Below are 19,615 nucleotides of genomic sequence, written 5' to 3'. Positions count from 1 at the left end.
GCTGCTCGGTCGTTGCTTCCTCGAGCTATGCGGTCTGCCCTTTCGTTCCCGTCGAGTCCGTTGTGCGCGGGGCACCATGTAATGCCGTGGTCCAGGTCCAGTCGTGAGCCGAGTATTCTTTGGGCGCTACGCGGTAGCATTCCCCGCATGAAGAGTCGACACGCTGCCTGCGAGTCTGTAAGCACATGAGCCGACTGACCCTTAAAGTCGGCGTCTCGTATCGCCAGCGCTATTGCCGCTGCCTCTGCTGTGCATACCGAGGTAGTCTTAACCGTAGCGGTTATCGTGGTGACTCTATTGGTTGCGGCGATCGCGTAGAAGTCCCTGCGAGTGGTTGCACTCGCGTCCGTGTAGTAGACGGCCGGATCCTTGCCGAATCGCTTCTGCAGTGTCCTCGTCCTGGCCTGTCTGCGGCCTGCGTGGTACCTGGCACTCATATTTCTTGGTATAGGTGAGACATGGACGTGCTCCCTCAACTCTCGTGACAACAAGTCTGTTTCGTCTCCGCAGAACAAGGGTCGAGCGTTGTATCCCAGTCTTTGGAGAATAGAGCGGCCCTGGGGCGTAGAGCTCAGCCTTTCTCTTTGCGATATCAGAACTGCAGAGGCATGTTCTTCATATTTGTTGTAAATACCCAACCGCTCCAGGCGCTCCGTGCTGACTGTATTCGGGAGTCCCAGAGCAGATTTGTATGCCGTTCTGATAAGGGTGTCCACCTTCTTCATTTCAGTTTGGTTAAGTTTTTGGAACGGCAGGCCGTAAGTAATGCGACTAATCGCAAATGCTTGCACCAGCCTAATAGTTTCTTCTTCCGCGAGTCCGTTGCGGCTGCGTCCAACTCGCCATATCATACGTGCCACACTCTTAACGGTTGGTGTTAAGCTCCGAATTGTGGCATCGACGTTGCCATTCTCTTGGATAAGCAGGCCAAGCACTCTCATTTGGGCGACTTCATGAATAGCCTTGCCGTCGAGATGTAAGTCTATCCTTGGTGTGGTAGTTTTCTTATGACGCTTGCTGCGTACGCACATGAACTCTGATTTTTCGGGTGCGCACGTCATACCCGCGTGCTTGGTGAAGTTCACTACCTTGTCTATGGCCTCCTGTAATAGGTCCTGTTTTTCTCCGTAGGAACCCCGGTGTGCCCACAAGGTTATGTCATCGGCATAGATCGTACATCCGAGGTCCCGTGCTTGCTCGAGTTCTAGGGCCAGTCGCCTCATCCCGACATTGAAAAGAAGAGGTGACAAGATTGAGCCCTGTGGAGTTCCTCGGTTGGGCATCGCGAAGACGTCAGAGCGCGTGCTGCCCAATCCAATCGTTGCCTTTCTGTCGCGAAGGAAGGTAAGGACGTACCGAAACACCCTTCTTCCGCAACCTATGTCTTCCAGACCTTCGAGGATTGCTTCGTGAGAGATCGTGTCAAACGCTTTTTTGACATCGAGCGCCACAACTATCCTGGCTTCTTTGCTTCGTGGCGGGTCCAAAACTTCGTCGCGAAGCATAAGAAAGGCGTCCTGTGCCGAGACGTGTGGCCTAAAGCCAAGCATAGAGTGGGGAAAAAGTTCATTCCGCTCGATGTAGTTGCTCAGTCGTGTTTGGATCACCTTCTCAAAAAGCTTCCCTGCACACAACGTCAGCGATATTGGTCTCAAGTTTTGCAGATCTCTGGGTTTAGCCGGTTTCGGTATGAGTATGATAGTAGCCTCTTTCCAGTCTTCTGGCAGTTCCCCGTCGTCGGACCATACATTATCGTTGAAATAGGTCGCAAGCTGGTGCAGTGATTCCTGACTCAGGTTGCGCAGCATCGCATTTGTAATGTGGTCCGGACCCGGTGCGGTGTTCTTACGGAAAGATTGTGCGGCTGCATAGAGCTCTGCCGTTGTTATGGGCGCGTCCAGCTCCGCGTTGTCTGGTCCCTCATAGTTGTATTGCACTGATGTTGTGTCCGGTACTCCTATGTAGACGCTCTTAAGGTCCTCAATGAGGGCATCGGCCGTGCCATCGTATTCATTTTCAATTAATTTCAGTGTTCTGTTTGTGGTCGTCCGTGTTCCTGTCGGATCTATCATACTGCGCAGAATAGCCCATGTTCGTTTTGTGCTAAGCGTTCCTTTGAGTGCATCACAAAACTGAAGGAAATTGGTGTCTTGCAGCTGCTGCGCGTACTCACTGGCTTCCTGCGCAAGTCTGGCTATCCTGATCCTGAGTTTTCTGTTGTGTCTCTGTCTTTTCCAACGTTTGGTCAGACTTCTCCGCGCTTCCCACAGGTGTAGTAGATGCCTGTCTACTGCCGGTGTTTCGACTGCTGTCGATATCTCCCGTGTAGTGCTTCTGTGTATTCTCCTGATGAATTCCGTCCATTCTGTAGCACTATCGCACGGTGTGGCCTGCCTTTGCTTCTGTCTATAAGCTGTCCAATCGGTTATGGTGGCTTTTCCTAATTTATGGCGAACCCGCGTCGTGTTAACTGAGACACTAATAATGCAGTGATCACTGCCAAGGTCTTCGCCTAGGTTGGTCCAGGTAACACCTCTGTCATTGTTGCTGAAAGTTAGGTCCGGCGTGGTATCTTTGACTACCCTGTTTCCCGTTCTGGTTGGTTCATCCGGTCGCGTCAGCAGGACCAGCTTATGCTCCTCCGCGAGGTCGGCTAGCCGTTGGCCCTTAGGAGTGCCTCGATCATAGCCCCAATCAGAGTGCGGAGCGTTAAAGTCCCCTAGGATAATTGCCCGGTCGTTGCTTTTCACTTTGCGCAATGCGGCCGTCACTAGCACGTCGAACTTTGCCTTCCTATCTCTAGGTGGGCTGTAGACGTTGGCAATAACTGTTTTTGGCTTGCAGCGTCTACATGGCCATACCGTGAGAACCTGATGTTGGACACCGCAGTTAGGGACGTAGTCCACGCTCACCGCTATGTCCGCCCGTGTCAGTGCTGCTATCTGAGGATGGTCAGGGTGCGTGTGCATCTTGTATCCTCTGAGGTTCGGTATGTTCTTGCCTGGTTCTTGTATGCATATTATATCCGGGGGAACAGGCGTCGCATCTAGAAAACTCAAAAGTGCTGCGTGTTTAGTTCTAAGAGTCCTGCAGTTCCACTGCCAGACCTCGAGGTTTTCGGCTACTCTCGTGTGGCGATTAGCCATCTATAGTACTTTCGCTGTCGGTCAGCTCTCTCTCTTTAGGTCTGCGTGCAGGAGCTCCCGGGCTGGCACATTTTCGTTTGTGCGGTCCCTCTTTCGTGGCATGAGAAGAGGAGTCCTCTATCTGTCGTTTGAGCTTGTACAGCTCTCCGAAAAGAAGTTGGATTTGTCGGGATATGGTATCCAGTTTATCGTCTTTTCCTGTCACCTGTGTGTTCGCGTTCTTGGTTTCTCCTGGCTTGGCTTTGTTCGTGCGGGGCTCATTCCTTTGTTTCAAATCAGCTAGCTCCCTTCGAATTTCTGCAAGGCTGTCCTTTAAGATTCTGCTCTCCTCTAAGATTTTTTGATAGGCTGGACTCTGAGTTACTGGATCGGCAGTGGGAGACACTATTCGCCCCCAGCTTACCTGTTGTGAGGCGATGGCCGCCTTCTGATGTTTAGCCTGCGGAGCCCTCCCCTGTTTGAGGGCTAGAGGCTTGACATTGCGTGCCAAGGATGTTGGCCTAGATCTCTGACGACTCCGCCGCCTGGTACGCGATCTCGATCTGGATCTCGATGTTCCTTCTTGTCTGAATTTGGAGGGGGTCCCCTCTTGACGTTGAGGGAGCTCCGGAAAGTCACTGAGCTCCAATTCTTCGTCTTCTGTTGCAAACCACCGGGGTCGGTGTTGTTGAGCAGCTTTGTGCGCTCCGCTTCTCGGCCGGCCTTGTGGTCGTGTTTGCTTCAGGCGTTTTTTGCAGCTTCGGTCGCCGGTGAGATGCTGCCCCCCGCAAGCGGCACATCGCGGTGAGCACTCGTGTCCGTCTTCGGGCTCGAGCGCCCCACAGATTCCACACACTTTTGTGTCCGGTTGCGGGCAAACGTCCGTGCGGTGGCCGACGCTGTGACAAATCTTGCAAACCTGCACCGAGTTGCGGTATGGACGACACGCCATTTCCCCACCGCAATAGTAGACGAACCGCGGTAGGACCGTGCCGAGGAATGTGATGACTGCGCTCTTCGAGTCCCCTAGCATTCTTGCCTGGATTATCTCGATGCCCTGGGTACGGACTCGGAGGTTTGCCTTGATTGTCTCTCCGGGCGTGTGCGGCGGCAGTCCATCAATGACACCTCTGACGGCGCCTTCTCCTGTAGCAGCGTACGCATTGAACGCGTGCGTCTTTCCATTTACTGTGAGAGCTGTGATCTTGCGTTGGAGATTAGCTGTCTCTTCCTCAGACGTTGAGACTATTGCGATGTTTGATCCCTGTTTTATGCGCAGTGTAAAATGCTCACCCTTTACTTTGTTGTGGCAGGCCGCGATCACTGCTTCTGCGAGCATCGGACTGGTTAGAGTTTTCAACGGGAGTCCTTGGTGCGGGCGGAGAATGATCTTGAAGTCATCCCGCGGCAGTGGTGGTAACTTATTCCGTCGCACCTTGCGTCGGCGGATGGGGGGCGAGTTCTGTTCCTTCTGCGAAGGGTCGTTCCGTTTTGCCTGCAGGCGTTCCTTCGCTTGTTGCCGTTTTTGGCGGAGCGTTAGCACCGTCTGCCATCCCTCTTCGTCGGGTTCTCTCGTAAACCGCCGCAGGTCCTCAGCGTCCGTGAGAAGCGTTGTATTAGTTTCATCTTTACGAGGAGTTAAAGCTTCGGAAAAATCCATGCCGTCTTCCTCCGTACTGGGTTTCGGTTGGGACGGCACGCCATTTGAGGCGCCCGCCGCAACAGAAGCGATTTGAGACGCCATATGCGTCGGTGTCTTGTGTCAGACGCTGCACCGACGCGACGCGGCGGCCGCCGCCGCGCCTTAGCTCTGATGCATGCTAGCTCCGACGCCGCGTACCTGGTAGTTTCTTGAAATTGTGGAGCCGCCGGAAACGGGCCTAGGTCCAAGAGGATGGTGTCCCTGGGTTCCGTAGACGTTAACGGTTCTGATGATACACAATTTCGGTTGGTTACTGGAACTGTAACCAACGAAAAACATGGATATTGCGGAGCTCGAAACGGGTGCTGCTGCACACCTCGACGCCGCCTATCGGTCTCTCAATCGCGAAAGATTTGTTTTGAATTATAGAAATTATGTTGCCATAACACGATTTTATATTCACACGCTTTTTTCATGCAGGGGTTCGTGCGATGCAACCTGGGGACATTCAAGAAGACATCGTCATGGAAGGGCTCCACGAGACTGGCGTGAGCCTATTTCTTAGGACAATTAATAAGCAGCTGTACCAGAACGTTCTTCTTGATTATTTCACGTGCGTTAAATATTCCTTCAACAGCTTGGCTGCTCCTAGTTTAATTAATGGTGCGACATAAAATACACATGAACATATTTTACACAACTAATGGTTTCCAATCCACGCTGTGAAGGTGGTTGAACAGCGAAGCTGTAAGCGACAAGTACAAGGATTACCAGTTGCGACATAGGCTGAAAGAATTCACTTGGCGGCCTTACCTGATCATTAGCCCGAGACGTTTTGACGGCCTGCGACTTGGCTTGCGGCGCTACTTCATGCAGCCACAAAAAGTGGACCAGAGAGAAGAGAAATTCGCCGTGCCTCATATGGCCGCTGGTCTTGAGGAGTCTTCACGACACGTGGCCTTCCCATAGCACTGTTACAACACAAATCACTCGCTTGGCGGGTTCTTTTATGTACGAAGGTGTGGTTACGTCACTCCCCGTTTCGCATGGTACAAGCAAGCTGCCGTCGACGCGGCAGACATCGCAACGGTAATTTTTGCCGGGAAATGTGTACGGACACGTGCTTCGCATTGCACGTAGGTGCAGGAGTACCGTATCAATTATGTGATTCGGATGGTTGTTTTGACCATGTCCATTTTAAAACCATAAGCTGTTCTGTATGTTGTATGCGTGGTTACAAAGAACCTATACGCTGCTCGCTTCATTTTGTTGAGTGGTCGTAGCCTGCCTAAAGGGGCTATGAGCCATTGCAATTGGGGTATGGGCTATTGATGATGATAGTTCTCTGTCGACGCAACGCCACAAAAAATCCCGAGATCCTAGCAATAGACAGGTTCGATGTAAAAGAAAAAAAAAAAGGTGAGTCGCTATACAAATGAGATGCTGGTATATGCTTTGTACCGTTTATGTATACTAACTTGGTCTACTTACCGTATTGCTACATAGATACTAAATTTGTTTCGCTGAGAAATTTGCTGATTTAAACGCCTATGTTGAGATTCTCGACACCGGAGATAAATTTGCTGTTCGAGGCCATGGGAACGCATGGAACTATTGAATCTGCGCAGCGGACGGCAACACCTCAGTCAAGGAAACTGTGGCCTGGAGGAGTCATACCATACACCATCGATTATGCACTTCGTGAGTCAGTTCCGTCAGCCTCTATGCATGCCATAAATCCTATAAAAGAGTTTACGTCACTTAAATGCATTTTATTCATGAGAAAGGACATTAATTTTTTTCGTGAAATAAGATTTACATTTTAACCATTGCATAATAACTGCTGTTCCAGTTACAAGAAAATGGAGAACAGATCAAACGCAATGTTGGAACCTAAATGACGCGAGGCTTGCCGGAGTTACTAGTGTAGCAGTCTTGTCTTGTCTTGTTTCCCAGACAGTGGCGCGTACCCACTATGGGGGATTGGCCAAGAAGCAGGCGGTTTTCCGTAAGTTTGGAAGTATAGAGAAACTAGATTTAAATAGTGGAGCGTGGGACGATAGAACTGTAATTTAGACTTGCAATGAAAGTATTGGTAAGAATTTTGATGGTGGAGAGGATGACAGGAGCAATACTTCGTCGCCTGTATATTGGCTGTGCAAGCTGTTTGTGAGGAAGACGCAGCCGTTGCACGCGTGGCGACAGAAGAATCTTGATGACATGTGTACGCACAATGAAGTATGATAGATATGCGAAGCTATATATATATATATATATATATATATATATATATATATATATATATATATGTATGTATATATATATATATATATTGTAACAGATACGAAAGGCACGGACAAGCGGAAAGAAGAGAAGGCGAGGAGGACGAAGAGTTGGAGAGGCCGAGCTGCGCTACTATCACGCTACGATCATCATCCGTCGCCTGTAAAATAAAACCATTTCTTCGCAACGCTTCGTAACAGTTGTGGTGGAAGGTGCTGGGTAATCGACAACCGAAGACGGAGGCTGAACCAGAACTTCTTCGACGGAGCCGTCGCATTGCTGGACTCCCACCGAATCTACCGGAGTTGAATATGTCCCACGACGCAGACGAACAACGGCCCATTCCAACAGCTGCGCCGACAAGTTCCGTTCTACAACTGAGAGATGCGCGTCCCTTCGCCGGAAGATCGGACGAAGACGTCGAGGAATGGCTCATCCACTATCACCGGGTGAGTGCCGCTAACAAGTGGAACAGCGCTCCTCAGCTTTCGAACGTCGTGTTCTTTCTAACGGACACTGCGTTGCTGTGGTTCGACAATAACGAGGAAACGTTCACAACATGGGGAAGATTTGTTTCCGAAATCAAAGAGCGATTCGGCGACTCCGCGCCGAAAAAGAAAAGGGCAGAACAGACGCTACTGCAACGTGCGCAAGTGCCAGGCGAAACCTGCACGACCTACATTGTGGCGGTAATAAAACTGTGTAGGATGGTGGACTCTGGAATGTCTGAGGAAGAAAAAGTCGGGCACATCCTGATAGGAATTGCCTAAGACGTTTATAATTTCCTCATCGCAAAAGACAACCTGGCTTCCGTCACTGACATCATTCGGCACTGTCGTACTTTCGAGCAGCTGAAAACGAGGCGCATCACGCCGAAGTTTGGCAGGCTAGCCAATGTGACGACAGTTTCAAGCGTGGAGAGCAACCAGCCCCTCGATCTTGCATCAACGATCCGACAAATAGTTCGGGAAGAGCTCAGCCTGCACGCGCAAGTGACACACTCAGGCACTCATAGCTTCCGCCTACCACCAGATTTTGAGCCAAACGTGGCATCCTTCTCGCGCCCCGACAGCAGCCACGTCTCTACGACAGAGGCGGTACTTATGACGCTTGGCCACAACGAAAGCAGCCGCGTTTTTACCCCCGAGGCCCTGTGACTTCTTTCAGGCCGCGACAAGAAGAGCACCGACCCTACTACCACGGCGTGACTTATGAGCGATATAACGGATTTCAGCGAGGCGCAGAGACACGTTAGCCACATGACAACGAACTTTCTCGCCGCCCGCAGCAGCCTAGCATCCGTTTCGAGAAGATGCTGTGAACCGCGACCCTCCCGTGTGCTACAACTGCGGTTCCACAGGCCATGTCGCCAAGGCCGTCAATCACGAAGGACACCACCGATGTTCTCGCCACCCAGAACCCGTACTTCATATGACTTGCAGACGACCGATTCCCTTCCTATGGACCACTTCCCACAAGAGACCAGACGCAGCGATTCGCCAAGTTCTGAGCGGAGTTTGACGCCACCAAATAATCGTCCCCGTCGCTCTCCGTCTCCTCGGCGCCGTTCTTCGTCACCGCCGTCGGGAAGCTAGCATCCGCGGCCAATGGAGTTGAGGTCGCCGGATGGTCTTTGCCAGAAATGCCTCTGCCTGTTGTGATGCTCAAAAACAAAGTGAATGCCTCGATTGACGGAATACCGACCATGGCGTTAGTTGATACTGGGGCGACTGGGTCTGTGATGAGCCTCGCTTTCAAAAACCGTCTAGGCCACAAAGTTATGTTTTCTTGGAACGACGGTATTACCTTTCGTGGAGTGGGCGGCGAGTGGCTTCATCCCCTTGGTGTTTGTGCTGTGAGTGTTTTGTTGGCTGGGAAAGATTTGTGTCGGAATTTCTTGTTCTTGCTCGTTGTTCGCACGATGTTATTCTTGGTATTGATTTTCTTGAACAGTGCGGCGCTTCCGTGGACTGTGGTTGTGGCGAAATACCACTGAACAAGTTAATTATATCAGCAGATTCCGAACAAAGCTCGCGTGGCGAAGACAGGGACACAGACACACTCAGTGTTCTTGATGAAGTGATTGCACCATCGTGGTGCCTGACGCCCGTTCGTGTTTCTGCAACTACTGTTGATGCTGATTGTGTTGACCTTGTAGTTAGGCCTCTCCGCATAAACTGTGCAAAAAAAGATGTACTTGTGCCCTGCTCTGTCGTGTGCATGACGAAAGGAGTCGCCACAATGTGGGCGCTGAACTGTTCCGCCACGCCGGTTGTCCTTCCTCGCGGTATGAAAATCGCTCTCTTCGATGAAGTCGCATGTAACTCAATGGCGGCCCTAACTACGGACGTCTCTACAGCTTGCTCTCCTTGCGATAATGGCCATTTTGAAGAGCTAATGCTTGGCATGATGAGCAAGGCTCTCGGTACGTCGGAACGGCAAGCACTGGTACATGTCCTTGCCAGGCATGAGGCTGCATTCGACTTCACGCATGGAGATGCACCCCTTCATTTACCGTCGTCCCGCGCTCGTCACAGAATAGATACCGGCTCCGCACACCCCATCCGCCAGAAGCCCTACCGAGTGTCATCCTCCGAGCGAAAAGTTATTACAGAACAAGTCAAGGAGATGATGGACAAAGGTGTTCAAGAGTCGTCTAGTCCATGGGCAGCCCCAATAATCCTGGTCCGAAAAAAAGATGGCTCCTGGAGATTCTGCGTGGATTACAGACATCTAAACGCAGTGACGAAGAAGGATGTCTATCCACTACCGCGAATAGATGACGTCATTGATTGCTTACACGCTGCTTCTTACTTCTCAACACTTGATTTGCGATCGGGGTATTGGCAAATACCTATGGACCCTGCCGACAAGGAAAAGACTGCGTTCGTGACTCCAGATGAACTATTCGAATGTAATGTTATGCCTTTTGGCCTTTGCAATGCTCCTGCCACCTTTGAAAGATCCATGGACACAGTACTACGTGGTATAAAGTGGGGGATATGCATGTGTTACCTCGATGATGTTGTAATCTTTGGCCGCACGTTTGAAGAACATAATGAACGCCTCAGCCTTGTTCTCTACTGCATCGAGAAAGCTGGACTGGTTCTAAACTCAAAAAAATGTCGCTTTGGCGAAAGTCAAACACTGGTCCTGGGACACTTAGTTGACAAGGATGGCATCAGACCCGATCCTCGTAAGATTGAAGCAGTGAGCTCCTTCAAGCCACCACAATCAGCACGAGAACTTCACTCATTCATTGGCCTATGTTCATATTTTCGTCGTTTTGTTCCCAGATTTGCCGACATCGTTTACCCGTTGACAAGTATTTAGCGACAAAATGCATCCTTCAATTGGACACCAGAGTGTGACGCATCATGCTCTCAACTGAAGTTTATACTAACGTCAGCACCGCTCTTGCGTCACTTCGATCCATCTTGCCCGACTGAAGTTCACACTGATGCTAGTGGAATTGGGATAGGAGCGGTGCTTGTACAACGTCACAGTGGCGCAGAACATGTTGTCGCATATGCCAGCCGTTGCCTGAGCAAATCTGAACGCAATTATACGGTTACGGAACAGGAATGCCTGGCAGCTGTTTTCGCCGTACAGAAGTTTCGGTGTTATCTTTACACTAGACCATTCAAGATTATCACCAACCATCATTCTTTATGCTGGCTGGTCGGTTTGCGTGATCCCTCTGGTCGCCTCGCACGTTGGGCGCTGCGCCTCCAGGAATACGACTTTGTGATGTCGTACAAGAGTGGCCGTCGTCACGCTGACGCAGACTGCCTCTCTCGGATTCCTCTTGCGGCTACCGACTGCGATGCTGAGAATTTTGACGACTGTCTCGCTGCTGTTGCTTCTACGTTCCCTGACGCGGCAGACTTTCACCGAGAACAACGGAGTGAGGTTACCCTCGATCCGCTTTTTGTCGCCGCCCGTGCTTCTCAAGGCAGCGGTCGCTTTACCGTCTGTGATAAATTACTCTACAAAACTAATTATTCCGGGCATGGAGCGCGTTTTCTGCTTGTTGTCCCGGAGAGCCTTCACTCCGACGTTCTACGCGCCATGCATGACGATGTGACATCCGGCCATTTCGGTTTTGTACGAACGCTACACCGCACGCAGGAGCGCTTTTACTGGCCCAAGATGTACGAAACAACCAAGCGGTATGTCGCTAGTTGTGAAACGCGCCAACGTCACAAGCGACCGACCACCGCTTCCCCGGGTCCCCTTCGGCCATTGACGCCGCCCAACACGCCATTCGAGTAAGTAGGCATTGACCTTTTGGGTCCATTACCGTTGTCTAACAACAAGAACCGTTGGATAATTGTCTGCGTAGACCATCTTACACGGTATGCAGAAACTGCAGCCATACCATCTTCCACCGCCGCTTGCGTGGCGGTCTTCCTGTTGCGTTCCGTGGTCCTTCGTCATGGCCCACCACGTGTCATCATCAGCGACCGTGGTCGCCAGTTCACGGCTGATGCCATTGAAGAGTTACTTCGTTTGTGCACTTCACAGTTCCGTCATTCCACGCCGTATCATCCACAGACCAATGGCCTCGTTGAAAGGACGAACAGAACGCTGACAAACATGCTTGCCATGTACGTCTCCTCCAGTCATAAGAACTGGGACGACGTGCTGCCCTTCATCACTTACGCATACAACACGGCTAAACACGAAACCACGAACTATTGCCCATTTTATCTCCTCTATGCAAGGTTACCGCGAAGCTCTCTCGATACTTTCTTGCCCTTCGTTCTGCCCAGTGACGATTCTGTATCGAAGACTTTGTGTTTCGCCGAAGAAGCCCGTCGAATAGCTTGTCTTCGTACTCTGGCCTCGCAAAGTCGTTCGAAAGAGCCATACGACGACCGTCACGTACAAGTATCGTTGGAAAAAGGTGACTTGGTCCTTCTTTGGACACCGCAACGCAAGCGTGGATTGTGCCAAAAGTTCTTGTCGCAATGTTCAGGCCCATTTGTAGTTGTGGGCCGCCTGAGTGAACTAACTTACGTCATAGCTCGCCTACTGTGCAACGGTCGGCGATCAAGCAGAACTCAACTGGCTCATATTGCTCGCCTGAAGCCTTTCTACCCTGCTTGTGCATCCTGACTCGCCCCACGGGCTTCGTCTGCTTGCGGGGAAATGTAACAGATAAGAAAGGCACGGACAAGAGGAAAGAAGAGAAGACGAGGAGGACGAAGAGTTGGTGAGGCCGAGCTGCGCTACTATCACGCTACGATCATCACCCGTAGCCTGTAAATAAAACCATTTCTTCGCAACGCTTCGTAACAATATATATATATATATATATATATATATATATATATATATATATATATATATATATATATATGATGTTACGGAAAGGAAGAAGCGTGCCAACAAGCGTAGAACAGCGATAAAAACTACCCTCTTCCTCGTCGTCTCTCAGGCCACCATCATAGTCCTCTTCTTCACACATTACCGACTGTGACATCACCCCCGTCGGAAAAAGCACCTTATTGGTGCGGCTCATCTGTCCGAGAAAGGTAAGGTTTGAGACGGCTGACGTGGATGATGTCAGAGAGAGGTGAAGGCACCGTGGCATCCAGCGGAGACACTTCATATGTGACAGGGGTCACCTGGCGAAGGATGCGGTAAGGGCCATAGTATCGCGAGAGGAATTTCTCCGAAAGACCAACACGCCGAGTTGGATACCACACTAGCACAAGAGCACCTGCTTCATAATGCACGTTGTGATGGCGCTGGTCGTAACGGCACTTCTGGCGTGTCTGTGAAGCAGGAAGACGAATGCGGGCAATCTGGCGTGCTTGGGTCGCTGTGGTTATGACATCCCGAGTGTACTCTGTCGGCGAGTCGAGCGTGGTCGAGAGGAGTGTCTCGAAAGGCAAAGTTGGCTCACGGCCGAAGAGGAGATAGAAGGGTGAATAGCCAGCTGTGTCGTGGCGCGAGGAATTGTAGGCGAACGTGACAAATGGTAGAGCGATGTCCCAGTCGCGATGATCGGAGGAAACATACATTGCTAGCATGTCAGTTAATGTGCGGTTCAGACGTTCGGTAAGACCATTAGTTTGACGATAGTAAGCGGTAGTAAGTTTGTGTTTAGTAGCACATGATCGAAGTAGGTCGTCTATGACTTTGGAAAGAAAGTATCTGCCGCGATCGGCGAGAAGTTGACGAGGTGCACCGTGGTGCAAGATAACGTGGTGAAGCAAGAAATCAGCGACCTCTGTAGCGCAGCTGGTCGGTAGGGCTCTAGTAATGGCATAGCGAGTTGTATAGTCCGTAGCGACGGAAATCTACCTATTTCCGTCATTCGATATAGGGAATGGTCCGAGAAGATCAACGCCAACGCGAAAAAAAGGGTCGGCTGGTATATCCAAAGGCTGCAGCAGTCCGGCAGGAGGGAAAGCTGGTCTTTTCCGGCGTTGACAGGACTCACACGCGGCAACATAGCGCCGAACGGAGCGGTTGAGACGGGGCCAGACAAACCGTCACCGAATTCGGTCATAGGTCCGCGTAACGCCAAGGTGTCCAGCGGTGGGAACGTCGTGCAGTTGCTGCAATACAGTCTGTCGCAGATGAGACGGAATGACGGTTAGGAGCTCGGGCCCGTCGGGGTGCATGTTGCGGCGATACAGGATGCCATTTTGTAGCACGAACATGCGAAGGGATGGGTCAGACGGATCAGAGAGCAGGCGTTCGATAATGGGGCGTAACGACTCATCGCGTCGTTGTTCAGCGCTAATGTCTTGCAAGGCAGAGAGCGAAAGGACGCAGATCGGTGCGACATCCACTAAGCCGTCCGGTACATCGACGGGACGACGAGACAGGCAGTCGGCGTCATGATGTAGACGACCCGACTTGTAGACCACAGTGTATGTGTATTCCTGCAGCCGTAGGGCCCAGCGACCGAGGCGTCCGGTGGGATCCTTAAGAGAGGAAAGCCAACAAACGGCGTTGTGGTCGGTTGTAACTGTAAATGGCCGACCATATATATAGGGTCTGAACTTGCCCACCGCCCAAATGAGGGCGAGACACTCGCGCTCAGTAATCGAGTAATTGCGCTCTGCGGGAGAGAGGAGGCGGCTGGCGTAGGCGATGACGCGGTCGTGCCCACATTGGCGTTGAGCTAAAACTGCGCCGATGCCGTAGCCACTAGTGTCAGTGCAAATTTCTGTCGGAGCGGAGGCGTCAAAATGGGCGAGAACAGGAGGTGTGGTGAGCAGCGTGATCAGCTGCGAGAAAGCAGACGCTTGTTCAGAGCCCCAACAGAAAGGAACGTCTTTCTTCAGGAGGTCAGTCAGGGGACGGGCAACATGGGCGAAATTTTCCACAAACCTGCGAAAGCACGAGCAAAGGCCAATAAAGCTGCGAACATCTTTGGCACCAGTTGGTACGGGGAAATTCTGCACAGCATGAACTTTAGCGGGGTCGGGGCGAATACCTGACGAATCTACGAGGTGTCCGAGCATGGTTATTTGGCGGTGACCGAAGTGGCACTTGGGCGAGTTGAGCTGCAAGCCAGCGGTGCGAAAAACAGAAAGAACAGATGAAAGTCTTTCAAGATGAGTCGCAAAAGTTGAAGAGAATACGATGACGTCATCCAAGTAGCACAAACAGGTGGACCATTTTAAACCACGCAAGAGAATGTCCATCATCCGTTCAAAGGTCGCCAGGGCATTGCACAAGCCAAAAGGCATTACCCGAAACTGATATAGGCCGTCTGGTGTGACGAATGCGGTCTTTTCACGGTCCATTTCATCCACGGCAATTTGCCAATATCTAGAGCGAAGGTCTATAGATGAAAAATAAGTGGCACCGTGGAGACAATCCAGAGCATCGTCAATGCGGGGAAGTGGATATACATCTTTCTTGGTGATCGTGTTTAGATGACGATAGTCAACGCAGAATCGTCAGCTGTTATCCTTCTTTTTGACGAGAACAACAGGGGACGCCCACGGGCTGGAAGAGTGTTCGATAATCCCTTTGGCAAGCATCTTGTCAACCTCGCTCTGGATAACGTGTCGCTCAGAAGGCGACACCCGGTATGGGCGTCGGCGAACAGGTGCTGCATCGCCGGTATTTATACGATGCTTCCCGACCGTAGTTTGACACAAAGGGCGATCGTTCAGGTCGAAAATGTCGCAGTAGGACTCGAGGAGGCAACGGAGCTCTGCGGCTTGTTGGGTCGAGAGGTCCGGTGCAATCATCTTTGTAAAGTCGTCGGTCGGGGCTGATGTAGACGGCGGAGATTGAGCATTGGTCGAAGACGGCGCAACAGATAGAGCGGAAATGTGGCACTCGTGCGTCGGTGACAACGTGGCAAGAGACATGCCTCGAGGAACTACTTGTGGGCACTGTCTGAAATTTAGGATGGGAAGACATGTCTGATTGTCCGCAACAGAAACGATGGTGTGTGGGAAGGAGACATTGTGAGAAAGCAGGACTGAAGTCGCGGAAGTAAGGACGTAGTCTCCGTCAGGTACAGGTGGGCAGGCTAAGACAGGGATGCAGGTTGCTGCAAGAGATGGCAGGCGTATAAAATCCGCGGAACAAAGCTGAGTTGGAGCTTGAGCAGGAAGGTCAACGGGAACAGGTGGGGGTAGGTCAAGTTGTACAATGCCGGCGGAACAGTCAATCAGAGCAGAATGGGCGGCCAGAAAGTCGAGTCCGAGGATCACAATGTGAGGGCAACGTTCGAGCACACTAAACAAAACGAACGTGTGGCGACCGGCGACACTGACACGAGCAGTACACATTCCAAGCACAACCGGAGTTCCACCGTCGGCGACCTGGAGCAGTCGAGTCGGAGCAGGAGTCAGTACTTTCTTCAAGCGCGTTCGAAGTTCCGCACTCATAATGGAAATTTGGACTCCAGTGTCGATGAGTGCTGTAACGGGCAAACCATCCACGTCTACGTCCAGAAGGTTCCGATTAGTAGGCAGGGTCAGCAGAGGAATTTCAGGCCAGTTTTCTAGAGCAGCGTCACCACCAGGAGCTGCCCCAGTTAGTTTCCCGTCGGAGAGCGGCGACGGTAAGCTGGCGATGGAGAGCGACGCAGCTGGGGCGAACGGGAGCGGCGACTATGGGGGGTGATGGTGATCGGCTGGTCGCGGTGGCTCGAGCGTTGTCAGGCGCGTCTTCAACCTCGGTGGAGAGGGATGGCGGGCGAGGATTCAGTGGGGAGCGGCGGTAGGCAAGAAAGCTTGGTCAAGAGTGGGCTGGCCAGGAGCTTCGACAGTGGCGTGAAATGTGGCCCACACGTCGACAGTAAAAGCAGATGGGTCTATCATCATGGGTGCGCCATTCGGCCGGGTTGCGATAGCCCGGATATGGACCATATTGGCTCCAGTGAACAGGGGAAGAGGCAGCAGACGAAGCAAAGTCAGGACGGCTGGCGGAGCAGATTGACGGAAGACCTACATTGGCAAGTTCTTGGCGAATGACCGACTGAATGAGCGACACAAGCGGCCTGGAATCATCAAAGCACTGCGTCACAGGCGTGGCAGGAGACGCTGCTTCGATTTCTCGCCGAACGATACGTACGACGTTCTCGGAGGAGGTGGGCTCACGCGGTGGGCAAATGTCTTCGCACGTCGATGAAGCTGCGGTATTGGGTAGCCGCGTAAACTGGTGAACTATGCGGCGACTCTTCGCGTCCTCAAAGCGGCGACATTCGTTAATGATCTCATTGACCGTTGTTACGTTCTTATAAACAAGCAGGTTAAACGCGTCGTCCGGGATGCCTTTCAAGACGTGGCTGACCTTGTCTGCCTTTGCCATATTGTTATCTACTTTGCGGCAAAGAGCGAGGACGTCCTGGATATACGCCACGTAAGATTCAGTGGACGTCTGTAAACGGGTCCCAAGGTCCTTCTTCGCAGCACGTTGGCGGCCGACGTGCTTGCCGAACAAATCTCTAAGCTTCTGCTTGCACTGGTCCCAACTCGTAATCTCTTCTTCGTGTGTTTCGAACAAGACCCGTGCCGTTTTCTTGAGGTAGAATATTATATTGGCCAGCATAAGCGTGTTGTCCCACCTGTTGTGTGCGCTGACCCGTTCGTAATTCTGCAACCAGTCATCGACGTCAACGTTGTCGATCCCGGAAAACATGCCAGGGTCGCGAGGCTGGGCCAGGATGACCGTCGGTGGCGACAATGGGACCGTGGTTGAACTCTCTCCTTCGGATGACATGGTGGCCAGGTTACGTCCGCTGCGGAGCTCCGTCTTGCGCAAGTGATTACCCCTCACCTCCACCAATGATGTTACGAAAAGGAAGAAGCGTGCGTCTATTTACAGATGGCTTTTTAATGGCTGGGCCAACAAGCGTAGAGCAGCGATAAAAACTACCCTCTTCCTCGTCCTCTCTCAGGCCACCATCATAGTCCTCTTCTTCACACATTACCGACTGTGACAATATATATAAAGGCAGGGATGTTAACACGTCAAGCGATATACATACAGCTTGCTTATGGGCACATGCCCAGTGGTCAAAGTCGCCAATTTGGGCACACACGCCTTGCCATACACATAGTGGACCAAGTTGGTGTCTACTCGGAAAGATTGCACCCGATTAGTGGGAAGAAGAGGAAAAGAAAGCTTTGCTTCAAGGAAATCGTACACACGTGCAAAGCTGTCCTTATAAAACTTAATAGTCGATAAATTTTTTTAGTCGACAGAAATGCGTGAGCATATAGCCTTCATATTCCTTTCTGTGCCCATAAACATTTGAATCACTGTGACCTCATTTGGTGTTTTCTATATTCAGTGTATAACAGTTGATTTCAGGTTCTAGTGGCTTATATGACATCGGGTTGTGACTTGCATTTCGTGTATACGAATTGACTGACTTTCAGTTCCAATGCATTCTGTGTTGTCTCTTCTAAATTTATGTGAAATGACCATATGTCCAAATGTATTTGGTATGTGGTTTGTGGGCCTAGCGGTTTTAGTGCATTTACGTCACTGTCACGGCTTGTCATCCGTTCGCCGTCGGCGCGAAGTCGTCGACGGGGTATAGAAGCCGGTTGGTCGTTCTGCACTCAAGCGAACAGAGCGAAGGAGTCAGAGTCGGGAGAAAGACAAAAAAAAAATATCGACTCACAATGACAAAAACAATAATAGAAACACAAAAACCACAAGAACACTAAGACACATGCACTTATACTTGATCAATTATGAAGACAAAATAAATACAACGAATAGTATAACAGTAAATATAAAAATTGACACTGCACCAAACACACTTAGCGGTGGTCAACTAAACAGAGTTAAAAAAACAAAACAAATGATGGCATACGTGTGGCCGGGCAGCAGCAGCAGCAAGCCCATAAAGCGTGGAGTCGGCGGCAGAGCTTTCCCGAAGAACGCTGGCAAGCCGATCTCGTTGCGGTGGATGCAATTTCTGGGCTGGGTTTCCCGGCGGTCTAGGTCTGGCGTGTTCCCTCAAGCAGGTTGTGCTAACTTGAGGGGAACTACCGTGAGCTTCGTTGCAGGCGTTGGTTTGTCGTCTCTTACGTCAACTAGTAACTCGGCTAGGCGGCCCAGGTGATATTGGACGGAACTAGCTCCTTGACGCTTTTCAGCAGATCGTAGCCTCAGCTCAGGAGATTTTAGGCTTAGCTAGGTCTAAAAGCGGCGTTTGAATAACTTGATGATATTGGTGACGATCCAATTAAGTTCATCCAATTGGATCCCGGCTCCTCTCAAGGCCTTGGCCGCGCCCCTTTTAATTAGTGGCGAGAGAACGGGTGATTCCCCCCCCCCCCCTGTATTTAGAGGTCGCGCACTCGTGTTGCATCACACACGCACACCCTTGAGTCCCGTGGCGGGCCTCTATAGTTGTTCACAAACACAGGAGGAATGACGGCGGCCGCCGATACGACGCTGTCGGCACACTTACACTGTCAGCAATTCGTGGACACCGGATTCCACGGAGGCATTCCTCATTAGTAAGCTTTTCAGTGCACGCGTGGGGCAGAGAATACACAGGGGTTCCTACAAGAACTGTCGGGGCGTCACAGTCGCGCCGACGACAAATAGACAATAATCTCTAAACCTGCCTTCGACTTTTTTAGGCCGCTTGCCCAAGTCGCCGGCAATAACCCTCTTGCTTGGCGGTCTCTATTTCCACGACCCTTTGGCGCCCGTTGATCGGTGCTTCCGCCGAATCGAATAATGCCACACCTTGACAACTGCCCCCCACTATCAGAATAATAGATAATAACATTTGCTTTCACGAGTGAAATTTTTGTGAAAAACCGAGAAACACCGCTCCATGTGTACAAAGCCCTATACACACAATATACAATATGTGCTATGCCAAAAAGAAAGTTAATCGAACAGAAAATTACACGCCTATGTATACAACACAAAGATCTCCAACTGCAAGATAACCCTATATATATTCGACTCAAATATTAGGCTCCCACATTCTCGCTTCCCTTAATGTGGGTGACCGTCAACTGATACTCGTGGAGTAGTAAACTCCATCGAAGCACCCGATCGTTCAGTTGTTTCGTCTGTCCGATGTAGCTGAGTGGTTGGTGGT

The 19,615-nt window shown here is 51.1% G+C and overlaps 1 protein-coding gene across 1 annotated transcript in view; it reads left to right on the top strand.

Moving 5' to 3' along the window:
- Positions 1 to 19,615, top strand: part of LOC126522244 (astacin-like metalloprotease toxin 5) — an 82,420-nt gene that overhangs the window by 4,446 nt on the left and 58,359 nt on the right. Inside the window, exons 2-3 of the mRNA XM_055066351.1 lie at positions 5,248 to 5,315; positions 6,396 to 6,468. Coding sequence (XP_054922326.1) covers positions 5,248 to 5,315; positions 6,396 to 6,468 — 141 coding nt within the window. The remainder of the gene's footprint in view (positions 1 to 5,247; positions 5,316 to 6,395; positions 6,469 to 19,615) is intronic.

This window comes from Dermacentor andersoni, chromosome 6 (assembly GCF_023375885.2).
Source record: "Dermacentor andersoni chromosome 6, qqDerAnde1_hic_scaffold, whole genome shotgun sequence".
Lineage (NCBI taxonomy): Eukaryota > Metazoa > Arthropoda > Arachnida > Ixodida > Ixodidae > Dermacentor > Dermacentor andersoni.
The sequence above is the reverse complement of the archived record's forward strand: the minus strand, read 5'-3'. Positions and strand labels throughout refer to the sequence as shown.